Source organism: Emys orbicularis, chromosome 13 (genome assembly GCF_028017835.1).
Source record: "Emys orbicularis isolate rEmyOrb1 chromosome 13, rEmyOrb1.hap1, whole genome shotgun sequence".
NCBI classification, from domain to species: Eukaryota; Metazoa; Chordata; order Testudines; family Emydidae; genus Emys; species Emys orbicularis.
In genome coordinates this window covers 50,242,909-50,255,236 of record NC_088695.1, presented here as the reverse complement: position 1 = coordinate 50,255,236, position 12,328 = coordinate 50,242,909, and the positions used below count along the sequence as shown (strand labels likewise).

The following is a 12,328-nucleotide window of genomic DNA, read 5'->3' as shown; positions in this document are numbered from 1 at the left end:
ATGAAGCTGCTGAGCGCCCTGGTGCCGCCGCTGCTGGGCCTGGCGCTGCTGGGCCTGGCCCGCGCGGAGGCGGACGACGAGGAGGAGGACGGGGTGCTGGTGCTGCGCGCGGCCTCCTTCGAGCGCGCGCTGGCGGCCCACAAGCACCTGCTGGTGGAGTTCTGTGAGTGGGGGGCGGCGCGCGGCTGATGCCCGGCTCCGGGGGGACGGGGGGCGGCGCGTCATGCCCGGGCAGATCCGTGCGGGCCGGGCCGCCGCTCCCCTACCGCAGACGCCCCTTGACATGGCGCCTCCGCCCGGCTGCTCGTGGGTGGAGCGCAGCAGCGGCCTGAGCCGAGCCCTGTCCCTTGCCTTGCAGATGCCCCGTGGTGCGGCCACTGCAAAGCGCTGGCCCCTGAGTACGCCAAGGCCGCAGCCACGCTGAAGGCTGATGGCTCCGAGATCCGGCTGGCCAAGGTGGATGCTACAGAAGAGTCCGAGCTGGCCCAGCAGTTCGGGGTTCGAGGCTACCCTACTATTAAATTCTTCAAAAATGGAGACAAATCTTCCCCCCGAGAGTACACAGGTGAGCCAAGGGCACTGCCCTGACAATGCTGCCGGGGCCTGGCGGCTTTCGTGGTTTGCGGAATCGCTGGGCAGTCCTGAGATGGATTAGGTCGGACTTCATTTTGTTGTAAATACTCTGAATCGAAACTAAACCCCCAAGTTGATCCGCCTCTGACCCCCAGTGGGCAGGTTGGGCTGAGCATGCCATGTTCTTGTTCTTAGTCTGTTTTATGCACAGATTCTGCAGTAAAGAGATGTGGATTATGTCAGAATGGAATGAGCTGATGTTTCTTTGTCTTGGGCGTTAGTTGGGGTATGCCTCTCCATGGTCAGGAGGAGTGAGAATGTGACAAGACTGTATTAAGTGTGTCCCGAACATACTTTGATAGAGGAGGAGGAGTAGATCTCTTCCAAAAGAGAAGTTTACAAAACTTGTGTATGGGGGTGTATTACTGCTGGTGGAAAAAGTAGCATCTGGTAACAGAGCAGGGCTGAGGTGAGGGGTTCTCTGAAAACAGAACTGTAGGCTTTATTGTCTAGTCCATTCAGTATTTCTTCCATATACTGAGGTGAGTTCTTTGGTGTCATTCTGTGGGGAAATGTTAGAGGAATAAGTTTGGAGACACCCTAGAGCAAGTTCCCTAAGATGTTAAATAAAAGATAAAGAAGCCATAAATTCTACAGTGCTAGAGAGTAGAAGTCCCAGTGTAGGTTTTGTCACTTGAGGCTGTGCATTTGTCATCCCTGAAAATGCTGAGTCTATACTTGAGCTGTGCATCCAAGCCAGGGTATATATGATCATGTCCAATGTGGTTCCTTCCTCTATGGGCTCCTAGAGTTTAGTGTTAGGAAAGCAGTATGATTAAAGCTCAGTTTGTAATGATTATGTAGTGATGCACAAGGCTGGAATCAAACTACTTGGGGCAGTTGCTATGAATGCTAAATGTAAAAGTCCATCTTGGTGAGGGAATGTTTGATCAACCTGATTAAAATAAAGACTCTCAAAGGCTGGAGTAAGTTCTAAAACCTTTAGATTCTTTTGAGGGCAAAAACATCTCAGGGTGCTAAAACAAAGGATGAGAAATACTGATGGTTTTTCAATATGAAAATCCCAGAATCCTTCAGGAGGTCTGCAGTGCTGATAACATTGGTCAAAGTCTAAATGTGCTTGGGCCAGCCTGGTGACTGAAACAGTATGTGAAAGGAGTGGATTCCAGAGAATCCTTGTACCTTGGTTCAGGGTGCTATGGGTGGGTTTTAGTGCTACACAGAATGCCTTGGACTTCATAGTACCTCCAGGTGGGTGCAGGACTTTGCTTACTCCAGGAATCAGCTCTGATGGAAGGTGAAAAGAAAAGTAGAGAAGATTGGGGCTGGGGGGTGAATGGACCACTTGTTCCTCACACACCAGATCAGGTGCTTTGTAATGTCCCTAGAGTCAGGACACATGCTCATGCCTTGGTCTGTAAAAGTAAGGATGAACACTGAACTTTCTTGTCTTTCTGATGTAGCTGGCAGAGAAGCTGATGATATTGTAAACTGGCTGAAGAAACGCACTGGTCCAGCTGCCACTACCCTGGCAGATGCTGCTGCAGCTGAGGCATTGGTGGATTCCAGTGAAGTCAGTGTGATTGGGCTCTTCAAGGTAGTGTTTGGGTTTAGATCTCAGAAGGGCACACGGCATGTCTGCTGCAGATTTTCTGCCTGCTGCAACTCTGGGAGCTTGCAAAATCAAGCACAGCTGTTGCCCAACATTCCCTGTCCTGCTTTGCTGAGTATTTGGTATTCATTGGACGCCTCAAACTGACGTGCAATATAAAACACCTTTTTTCTTCTCTCCCAGGATGTGGAGTCAGAGGCTGCCAAGCAATTCTTGCTGGCAGCCGAGTCCATTGATGACATTCCTTTTGGGATCTCTTCCAGCAGTGATGTCTTCTCCAAATACCAGCTCAGCAAAGACGGTGTTGTCCTTTTTAAGAAGGTAAGGAGTGGTTCAAAGAACACATGCTATGCTTAATCTGAATTTCTCTACCTATTAATGTTTCCGGCTGACCATTTAAGATGAGTGTCTGAACTTGGATCATTTAACAGTACTCTTTGTAGAGTAACTTTCACTCTTTCCCCTGTATAGTTAATATCCCTGTTCGTGGATCTTCCACAGCAGTTGGGAGGAAAACTTCTTTTTTTTTTTTTTTTAATTCAGAAAATGTTGTAAAACTCTGGACTCTCTGGAAGACTCACTATAATTAGTTTCAGGTTCTACACCCATAAACTGCCTATATTTCAGATTTGAAATTGTAGCTCCCCTGTTCAGCAGGGGGGAAGCCTTGTCAATCATCTGGACAGGGTGTCTTTTAGTGGTGTCTTGCGCATATTCCTGGAACTCACTGGACATGAGCCCTGAGTTACCTTTAGCTTCTGCCTTTTCGTTGTTTCAGGTTTCTGGCTGCTGTGAAGTTAATGTTCGCTGTGAACTCCAGTATTTATGGAGTTCATTACTGTTGCCTCCTTCTGCCTCTAAGAGCTGTTGTACAACAGCATCCAGGATCCTACTGCCATGCCATTCCATTCTCAGCTTGCTCTTGTTTTAGCTGAAGCATCCTTTAATATGCTCATCCTTGTCCTCCTAGTGGGCTCAGCTGTCTGACATGTTCGACATGCCCACTAGCTGGATGCAGGTTTAGCCACCTGGGGGTTATAGCAGGGTTGATTAGGAGGGGGGTTTGCAAGTTCTTGTGGCAGAGGCAGGGTGCACTAAGGAGTCATGGTTTTGGCAAGATCTGCAGAATTGGAAGGTGTGATGTGGCTGATGCCTCCAGCCAATTAAAATAGTTTGTTACCCTTCAGCCTACATGGGGAACAGAGCTGAGGAGTAGGGCTGGGGAGATGGGATGCTGAAGCTCCCTGGGAGAAGAGCTGGTGATGCTAGTGAATCGTGACATGCAGTGAGAGGCAGGGCAGAAAGCTGCTTTGGGTTAATTCCATTTAACCAGGCCGTACTCTCATCCACTTTTCTTCCTGTAAATGAAAAGGCTCCAAAGTTGTCGCAATAGTTGAACTGCAGCTCCTAAAGCTGTTACACTTCTACCAGACTCGGAGTCATGGGGCTCACATTCGAATTGTTGAAGATGCAGCACCTGTCTGTGGAAAGCAAATAGCTATTCCAGCGGCTGTTTCTTTTAAAGCTTGTAGGATCCCTCTCTGGTTCTCTGAGGCTATTCCAGTTGTACCCTGCCCTTAGGGAATGCTGCTTTCGCTGCATGCCAGAGGGTGTCTATGATGGCTGGCTGTTTTTATATGGAATCTTCACACCATTTATTTCTGCTGCTGCTAACTGGTTGAAATACCTTTGTAGAGGATTTTACAGCTTATCTGACAAGGGTGTCAGGAGTGAAGACCTGCACTCAAGTGAGCAGGTCCCTCTGAGTGAAGGACTTGTTTTTTTCACCACTGTCGCTATTGACCCTGGTTTATAAACTCCAGAGTTATCTGTGTAGGAAGTGCTTTTGCTTTAGAAGCTGGTGGAATAGAAAGGCATTTGTTTGATTTGTTCCTTGTGCTAACTCTTAATGAGCATGTCTTGAGTGACCTGCTCCTCCCTGACTTTCCTTTGCTCTTTGTGAGCACAATAGTCCCTGCTGGAGCCAGGACAACTAAATGTAACATTACTTAAAGGAGCAGAGTTTTCAGTGGCAGTCTTACATTGGTTCCCAAGAGCTTTGTCTCCTCACACTGCTATTCCTCTGGCAGATCTCAAAGGCTTTGCGGGCTCATATGGATGCTACAGAGACCAGGTCATGAGACTTCACTGAATAATTAAACTGATAAAGGGAAGTCAGAGGGCCTAGGATCTTATTTTGACTGAAGCCCCTGAAAGGGATCCAATTTTGGTGGCTCCTGCCATTTGTGTCAGTGGGGAAATGCCTTCCAAAGGCAGTTCTAGTCAAGTTTGGGAAAAGGGCTTACCAGCTGGTCACCCTTCACTCTCCTTGTGTGGCTTGTCTGGATTTGAATGTTGCATTTTAAACAAGCCTTTTGAGGATATTAAGGAGCTGGACTAGTTACCCTTAGAGAAGTCATCCAGCTTGCATCTAATCTTAAACACCAGCATTCTCTTGTTCAGCTTCTCAGCTGTAGAGTCTCTGTTCAGTACTGCCATTTTGTATTCCTTTATTCCACCATCTTGCTGCTGCACCCCTCATGAATATTGCATGCAGATGTGGTCGCCCCATCTCACCAAAAAAAAAAAAAAAATTTGAATTGGAAAAGGTTCAGAAAAGGGCAACAAAAATGACTTTGGGTATGGAACAGCTTTCATATGAGGAGAGATTAATAAGACTGGGACTTTTCAGCTTGTGGCAGAGACAACTAAGGGGGGAACATGATTGAGGTCTATAAAATTGTGACTGGTGCGGAGAAAGTAAATAAGGAAATGTTTACTCCTTCTCAGAACACAAAACTAGGGATTACCAAATGAAATTAATAGGCGGCAGGTTTAAAAAAAACAAAAACAGTATTTCTTCACACAGTGCCCAGTCAACCTGTGGAACTCCTTGCCAGAGGATGTTGTGAAGGCCAAGACCATAACGGGGTTCAAAAAACTAGATAAATGCATGGAGGATAAGTCCATCAATGGCTATTAGCCAGGATGGGCAGGGATGGTGTCCCTAGCCTCTGTTTGCCAGAAGCTGGGAACGGGCAACAGGGGATGGATCACTTGATTACCTGTTCTGTTCATTCCCTCTGGGGCACCTGGCATTGGCCACTGTCAGAAGACCAAATACTGGGCTAGATGGACCTTTGGTCTGACCTAGTATGGCCGTTCTTGAGTTCTTGCTCGCACATCCTGTTTTTTAACCTTGATGCTCCTCTGCTGTTCCCCTCTTCAGGCTGCCTGGGAAGGTTCTGAGAATCAAGGACAATAATAAGTGGTGGTGTAATAGAAAATGGGACTTGGCTGCATCTTCTCCTCCAATCTCTCTGTTCTTGTGTCACTAACAATAGAGGGTGACACATCCTCAGTGGGTTGAGTAAACTGCTGTTTACTAGCAGCTGCGTAGTGGGCTTTGCTGCCTGACACCAGCTCCTTTCTAATAGCTGTTTATTGGCTAATGTATGTGCTTCAACTCAGACCTGCGTGCTGACTTCTGTTGTGCAGAGTGCTGCCCTTGCCCAGTCACTATGACTCTGGGATTTGCTGTAGTTTAACACTGCCTAGAATGCTGCGAAGCAGCTGTTAAATTAGAAGTCCCCCTCCAAGGCATGTCTTCCGAATCCTTTTGTATTCTTGCAGAATTGCGCCAAGAGCTAGGTTCAGTGTCCTCTCCATTGCTGCTCAGCTTACTGTCTGGGGAACTTCAGGTCTCCCTTCTCAGTAGAATGAGAGCTTTGGTTTAGATTACATCATGGATTAAATCGGAGTATTTTGTTTCTTGCTTGCAGTGTGAGGAAGCAGATTTCCAGCTAGCCAGTAGGTGGCAGAACCATGCAGTTGGGCTGGCCCCTCCCAGGCCTTGGTTCTTTATTGGGATGTTTCTGTATGAAGTTTGTTACTTGGACTGTGCTGTACTTGCTCATCTCTCTGCATGCCAAGGCAGTAAGTGTCTCTGTGCACGTAGGCATTAACTTTAACCCTTAAGAAAATAACCCCTTTGTCTCCCCAGTTTGATGAAGGTCGCAACAACTTTGAAGGTGATCTTACAAAAGAGAATTTGCTGAACTTCATCAAGTCTAACCAGCTGCCTCTGGTCATTGAGTTCACTGAACAGGTATGGCCTTCCAGTACATAATCCGCTATTCAGTCACACACGTTCTGAGCCCCTAAGACTATGGGATGGGAAGCTATGCTGCTCTTTCCTCCTGGCCTGGATCCTACTGTGCCTAGATGAAGCAGGAGATACAAGAGGGAGCCAGGGATAAGTTTGCGCCTCAGAGTGGCACTTGCATTCTTGGTGACTCCCTTGGCATCATCAGTGCAGAAAAGTCCATGGGCTCTGACACTGGGTTTATTTGTCCTCCTAATGTGGAGTTTGTTGTATTTCTCCTAGACTGCTCCTAAGATCTTTGGAGGAGAGATCAAGACTCACATCCTGCTGTTCCTGCCAAAGAGTGTTGCTGACTATCAAGGGAAACTAGACAACTTCAAGACAGCAGCTGGGAACTTCAAAGGAAAGGTGAGGAGACAGGCAGTCACTCCTAGCCCATGCAGGGCATTGAGTAGCATTGATTTCTTACAGCTCCCTCAATCTCCTTCTTTCTGTATATGGCTCTCCCAATAGCCAGGTGCCATAGTCAATTGCTGCTATGTATAGACCTCATTGAGGAGGGTGTAGAGTGGCAGCTTGACTCTTGATTTTTCCTTCTAACTGGTGTAAGCCAGCCCTCTAATGTAACTTGTGGCACGCTAAGGTGTTTGTCTTCATGCACATTGCTTCAGCCACTGCAGCCCCAGTATTTGTACTAGAATAAAATGACCCATGTTCTGCCATGGGCTCAAGGGGGTATGGAAGCCAGCTGTCTAGCTGGCTTAGTGACTTTATAGCAGAGTCGCTACCTTAGGAATTTATTCATGGCTTTAATATCTACATTTGACTTTCCTCCAAAGATCCTGTTCATCTTCATAGACAGTGACCATAGCGACAACCAGAGGATCCTGGAGTTCTTTGGCCTAAAGAAGGAGGAGTGCCCAGCTGTGCGCCTCATCACTCTGGAGGAAGAAATGACTAAATACAAACCTGACTCAGATGAACTGACAGCAGAGAAGATCAAGGAGTTCTGCGACCAGTTCCTGGAGGGCAAAGTCAAGGTAACAGGACCGAATGCTGTTCTTTGGACCCTGACGTAAGCAGAGATGTGGGAGTGATCCCTGCTCTAAGAGTTTGTGTGAAATCTTATACAGGTCACGTGGGGCGAGTCCTTTCAAATTAGCTTTGTAGCATGTTAATGGCATAGTACCTAGTGAGCCGCATGCTGAGACATCCAAAGGGCAGAGCCAGTGTGCATGGTGCCAGCGCAGAAATAACTACTTTATCAGCATCTGAAGGCACCCACAATAAAGCAGGGGGTTCCTGTTTCTGCACTTCACATGCCCTGGTGGTGCATATCCAGCTGCTACTCCTGTTTTCTCAGCCAGCTGGGAACTTGGTAGGCTCTTGCTCATGGTGGGAATCCTCAGACTTAATCTGAAGATGGAGGTAGCTATGCATAGCCTAGCACAGTGGCAATTTCAAATGGAGCTCTGTTCCAATGTGACTTTGGGAATAACTTCCTCAGTAATTCACACTTAGAGTGAACAAACTTCTTCTCTGAAGAACTCCGCGGCAGCCTTTCCCATGCAGGGGCACCAGCAGTTCAGAAATGCCCAGGTCAGAGGGTGGGTGGGGGATTCTCCATGAGAGGAGGAGGAGGAAATGACTGACTCAGCTGACTGCTTATAGCCCAGGGCTGACCTGTTCCACAGTCTGCAAGAAGTGGGGTTTTCCTGGGAGCATGATTTTGCCTGCACATTCCACATTGCTATATGCATGCTGGTTCAGTCCCTGTTCTCCAATTCCAGCCCCACCTAATGAGCCAAGATTTGCCTGATGACTGGGACAAACAGCCTGTCAGAGTTCTGGTTGGAAAGAACTTCGAAGACATTGCTTTTGATGAGACCAAGAATGTGTTTGTGGAGTTCTGTGAGTATTTTGAGCATGCTGAATAACAAATGGCAGGAAAGCAGCCCGGTTGGGAATGGTATATGGGGAGGAACCACTTAAGAACATAAGAACGGCCAGACTGGGTCAGACCAAAGGTCCATCTAGCCCAGTATCCTGTCTACCGACAGTGGCCAATGCCAGGTTGCCCCAGAGGGAGTGAACCTAACCAGTAATGATCAAGTGATCTCTCTCCTGCCATCCATCTCCATCCTCTGCCAGAGGCTAGGGACACCATTCCTTACCCATTCTGGCTAATAGCCATTAATGGACTTAACCTCCATGAATTTATCTAGTTCTCTTTTAAACCCTGTTATAGTCCTAGCCTTCACAACCTGCTCAGGCAAGGAGTTCCACAGGTTGACTGTGTGCTGTGTGAAGAACTTCCTTTTATTTGTTTTAAACCTGCCCATTAATTTCATTTGGTGGCCCCTAGTTCTTATATTATGGGAACAAGTAAATAACTTTTCCTTATTCAGGTTTCAGAGTAGCAGCCGTGTTAGTCTGTATCCGCAAAAATAACAGGAGTACTTGTGGCACCTTAGAGACTAACAAATTTATTAGAGCATAAGCTTTCGTGGGCTACAACCCACTTCTTCGGATGCATATAGAGTGAACCATAATGATATGGTTCACTCTATATGCATCCGAAGAAGTGGGTTGTAGCCCACGAAAGCTTATGCTCTAATAAATTTGTTAGTCTCTAAGGTGCCACAAGTACTCCTGTTATTTTTCCTTATTCACTTTCTCCACACCATTCAGGATTTTATATACCTCTATCATATCCCCCCTTAGTCTCCTCTTTTCCAAGCTGAAAAGTCCTAGCCTCTTTAATCTCTCCTCATATGGGACCCGTTCCAAACCCCTAATCATTTTAGTTGCCCTTCTCTGAACCTTTTCTAATGCCAGTATATATTTTTTGAAATGAGACCACATCTGTACGCAGTATTCAAGATGTGGGCATACCATGGATTTATAGAAGGGCAATAAGATATTCTCAGTCTTATTCTCTGTCCCTTTTTGAATGATTCCTTTTTAATGACCCCTTCCCCCAGGAGCTGGATGACCTGGAAGAGGAACACGTGAAGGGGAGATTCTCCTTTACTGCAGCACTTGGACTAGGCTAGCAAGCATCAGAGTGGAGGGCCTAGCCCTTCCCCTTGTCTGTTGGGTGGCTTCCAAGCTTCATGTTGCCTTTTAATTTACAGATGCTCCCTGGTGTGGTCACTGCAAACAATTGGCTCCTATCTGGGACAAACTGGGAGAGACTTACAAGGACCATGAGAACATTGTCATTGCCAAGATGGACTCAACAGCTAACGAAGTGGAGGCAGTGAAAGTCCACAGTTTTCCCACACTCAAGTTCTTCCCCGCAGGCCCTGGCAAAAATGTACGCAGGCTGCTGAATTCCAGGGACTTGTGTGTGGATCATCTCTAGCAAGGGAGAGCTAGAACTTTAGAGCCTCTTTCTGCTCTCTTGTGTGCCTGGGGCTTTAGCACCCATTTGGGAGATGTGCTTTTAGATTTGAGAAGGTTGGTTTGGCACCTTCCAAATGGCTTTGGTGGGCCTTTGGGGGATGGGCTGAGTTGCAGGAGGGTGAGGGAGACAGCCTGGGAAGACATGGGGGGCAGCGCTAGATGGGGCTGGGCAAAGTGCAGCCGAGGACAGTGTGCTCATCTGCAGGCTGTCGTCTTCTCACAGCGATCTCGGCGGTCTAGTGGCTGAGCTGCTCCTTCATCTCATGTGGGTGAAGATGAATTTTACATTTCCTCTTGCTTGGCATTTTTGAAAACTGCTGTTCAGAAAGAGAATTGTTCCCACCAAGGGCTTGACTCTGTTTGAGTTAACCAGCATCTCTCCTGGCTTTTCCCCTGCAGGTCATAGACTACAATGGGGAGAGGACGCTAGAAGGCTTCCAGAAGTTCCTGGAAAGTGGAGGCCAGGATGGTGCTGGGGATGAAGAGGTGAGTTGCCCATTCATTGGGGAGCCTTGGTCTGCAGTGCTTGCAAAGTGTGTTGAGTCAGTAGCAGCATTAGGATTTTAACCCCTACAATAGGTCCTGGCTTCTAGAGCCACTTCTGGTTCTTCCCAGCAGGATAGATGCTCTGTGGGCATGGCGACACTAAACAAATCCCTGAAAAGCTGGAAGTCTGGCTGGCCACTGCAGTCTGATGGGCTGCTGCTGGCCGGGACCCTCATGCGGTGAGGCATGAACACATGAATAGTGATCCCTCAATTCACAATCTGCTAAATCCATATAGGTCCTGACTTTCCCATCTCTGGTCACCACAGTGAGGCTGCTTGAATGCTCAAGGCCCATGCTTGGTTCAAGATCTTTTCCTCTCCATAGAAATCCCTCTCTGCCTTGGCCAGCTGTGTCCGTGGTTCTAGACCCATGTGAGATTGCTGCCTTTGCTCTTAGGCCCACCATGATAGCAGGACAGCCCATCACCAGGTGGTAGTGCCCTTTCTGCTTCTGGAGTGAGGCTGCTCCCCTTCCTGCCAGCCTGTGCACTATTATTCCTAAATCCAGTTTCTCTTTGTTCACTTTAACGGGCTCGTGTTCTGAAGGGAGAGATGCTGGTCTCTTGTAATTAGCTGTGGCCGCTGCATTCAGATTCTCCTATCCAATCCCTAGTAACAGGAGCAGTCTGTACTGTATATGCAGCGTCATGATTCAGCACTTCCTTCTGCCTTTAGGGCCCCCTGTCCATTGTTCTCCAACTACTGGCTTTTATGTGACTCTGGGATTTTTTTTTACACTGATCTCAAATGAGTTTGAGTTCCCTGAATGGCCAGAGTAATGTGGTGCCATTAACATGCCAGGTGGAGCAGAGCATGGACTGGAGTGAGTGGGGTAGGGGCCTCATTGCTGTGCCTAAATCTGCCGGGGCTCCAGGGTCCTGTCTGCGTTGTGCCAGATCAGAACCAGTAGCTGTTGACAAATGTTGTATTTAAACACAGGATCTGGAGGACCTGGAGGCTGATGAGATTGATCTTGAGGAAGGTGAAGAGGACCAGAAGATCCACAAAGATGAACTGTAAAGAGGAGACTCGAATCTGCATATCCCAAAGAGCAGACACTACACTGGCTGCCCTGTCACAGGGCCTACCGAGTCCAGAAACCCATTCGGATTTAAACTAGGAGTGTTGGCTGGAAATGCAGGGATTGGTTTAAAGTAACACTTCATCCTAACTTGTCTGTACACTTGACTGTCTCCTCTTACTTTTCAGTTCTGAAAAGGGATCTGTCGCTAGGTAGCTGCCCAGGCATCTGGGCCCCTTTTTTTTTTTTTTTTTTTTTTTTTTTTTTTTTTATTGTGATGTACTTTTTCGTACATGGATATGTTCCAAGTGTTCTGTTCTTTTGGGTAAAGTGGGCTGTGAAGTGGCAGGAAGAGTCTCATTGCCTGACATTTCAGAGCCTCACCAGTAATGCCTCCTAGGAAAGCTTAGTTTTCTCTCTCCTAAATCTAAAGGCCATAACTACTCTCCACCTGGCAGTGCCCTAACCATTGTTGTCTCAGCTGTTCTTCCCTGGAATTGCCATCCTTCAGTGTGGGGAAAACCACTAACCTGACTTCAGGGGTCCCAGGGGCGGGGGAGTGGGCCGATGTTTCCCCTTTAACACATCATTGCGTGGTTGAAGGTTTCATTTGCCTTTTGCTTTGAAAGATGAATGGAGATGACTGTTCCAAAGATGGGGAAGGGTAGAGCATTTTGCCAGCATTGGCTGTGGCAGGCTCTGGGGAGGGAAGCACCAACTGCTGGCTCACCTGTGTAGACAGGACCTAGTGGCATTGCCACCATCTCCCTGATCAAACAAGGCTCTGTTCCTCAATCCTTTTCTGTGCTTTTTTTTTTTTTTTTGTGAATGGGTTTCCTGGGCAGACAAGGTGGTATGGGGGCCTGATAGAATGCAGCAAACAGGACACTTCTGATTACTGGGTTGTAGGGAGGGGGACTTGGGAACGGGAGTGCTGTGAAAGTCTGAGCGAAATCAGGCTTGTTCTAAGCATTCCATCACAATGTTGGAACTGAACTTGTTGGCCAAATAAAGTTGAGATTTTAATACTATCCGGTGTC

The 12,328-nt window shown here is 47.5% G+C and overlaps 1 protein-coding gene across 1 annotated transcript; it reads left to right on the top strand.

The window, feature by feature from the left end:
• Positions 1–11,489, top strand: P4HB (prolyl 4-hydroxylase subunit beta). The gene is made up of 11 exons (XM_065415399.1): positions 1–163; positions 359–565; positions 2,058–2,191; positions 2,390–2,527; positions 6,210–6,314; positions 6,594–6,719; positions 7,151–7,351; positions 8,102–8,222; positions 9,449–9,630; positions 10,119–10,205; positions 11,207–11,489. Exons 1-11 carry the CDS (start codon positions 1–3, stop codon positions 11,285–11,287), a joined length of 1,545 nt encoding a protein of 514 aa, XP_065271471.1. The 3' UTR covers positions 11,288–11,489.
• Positions 11,490–12,328: the final 839 nt, after the last annotated feature.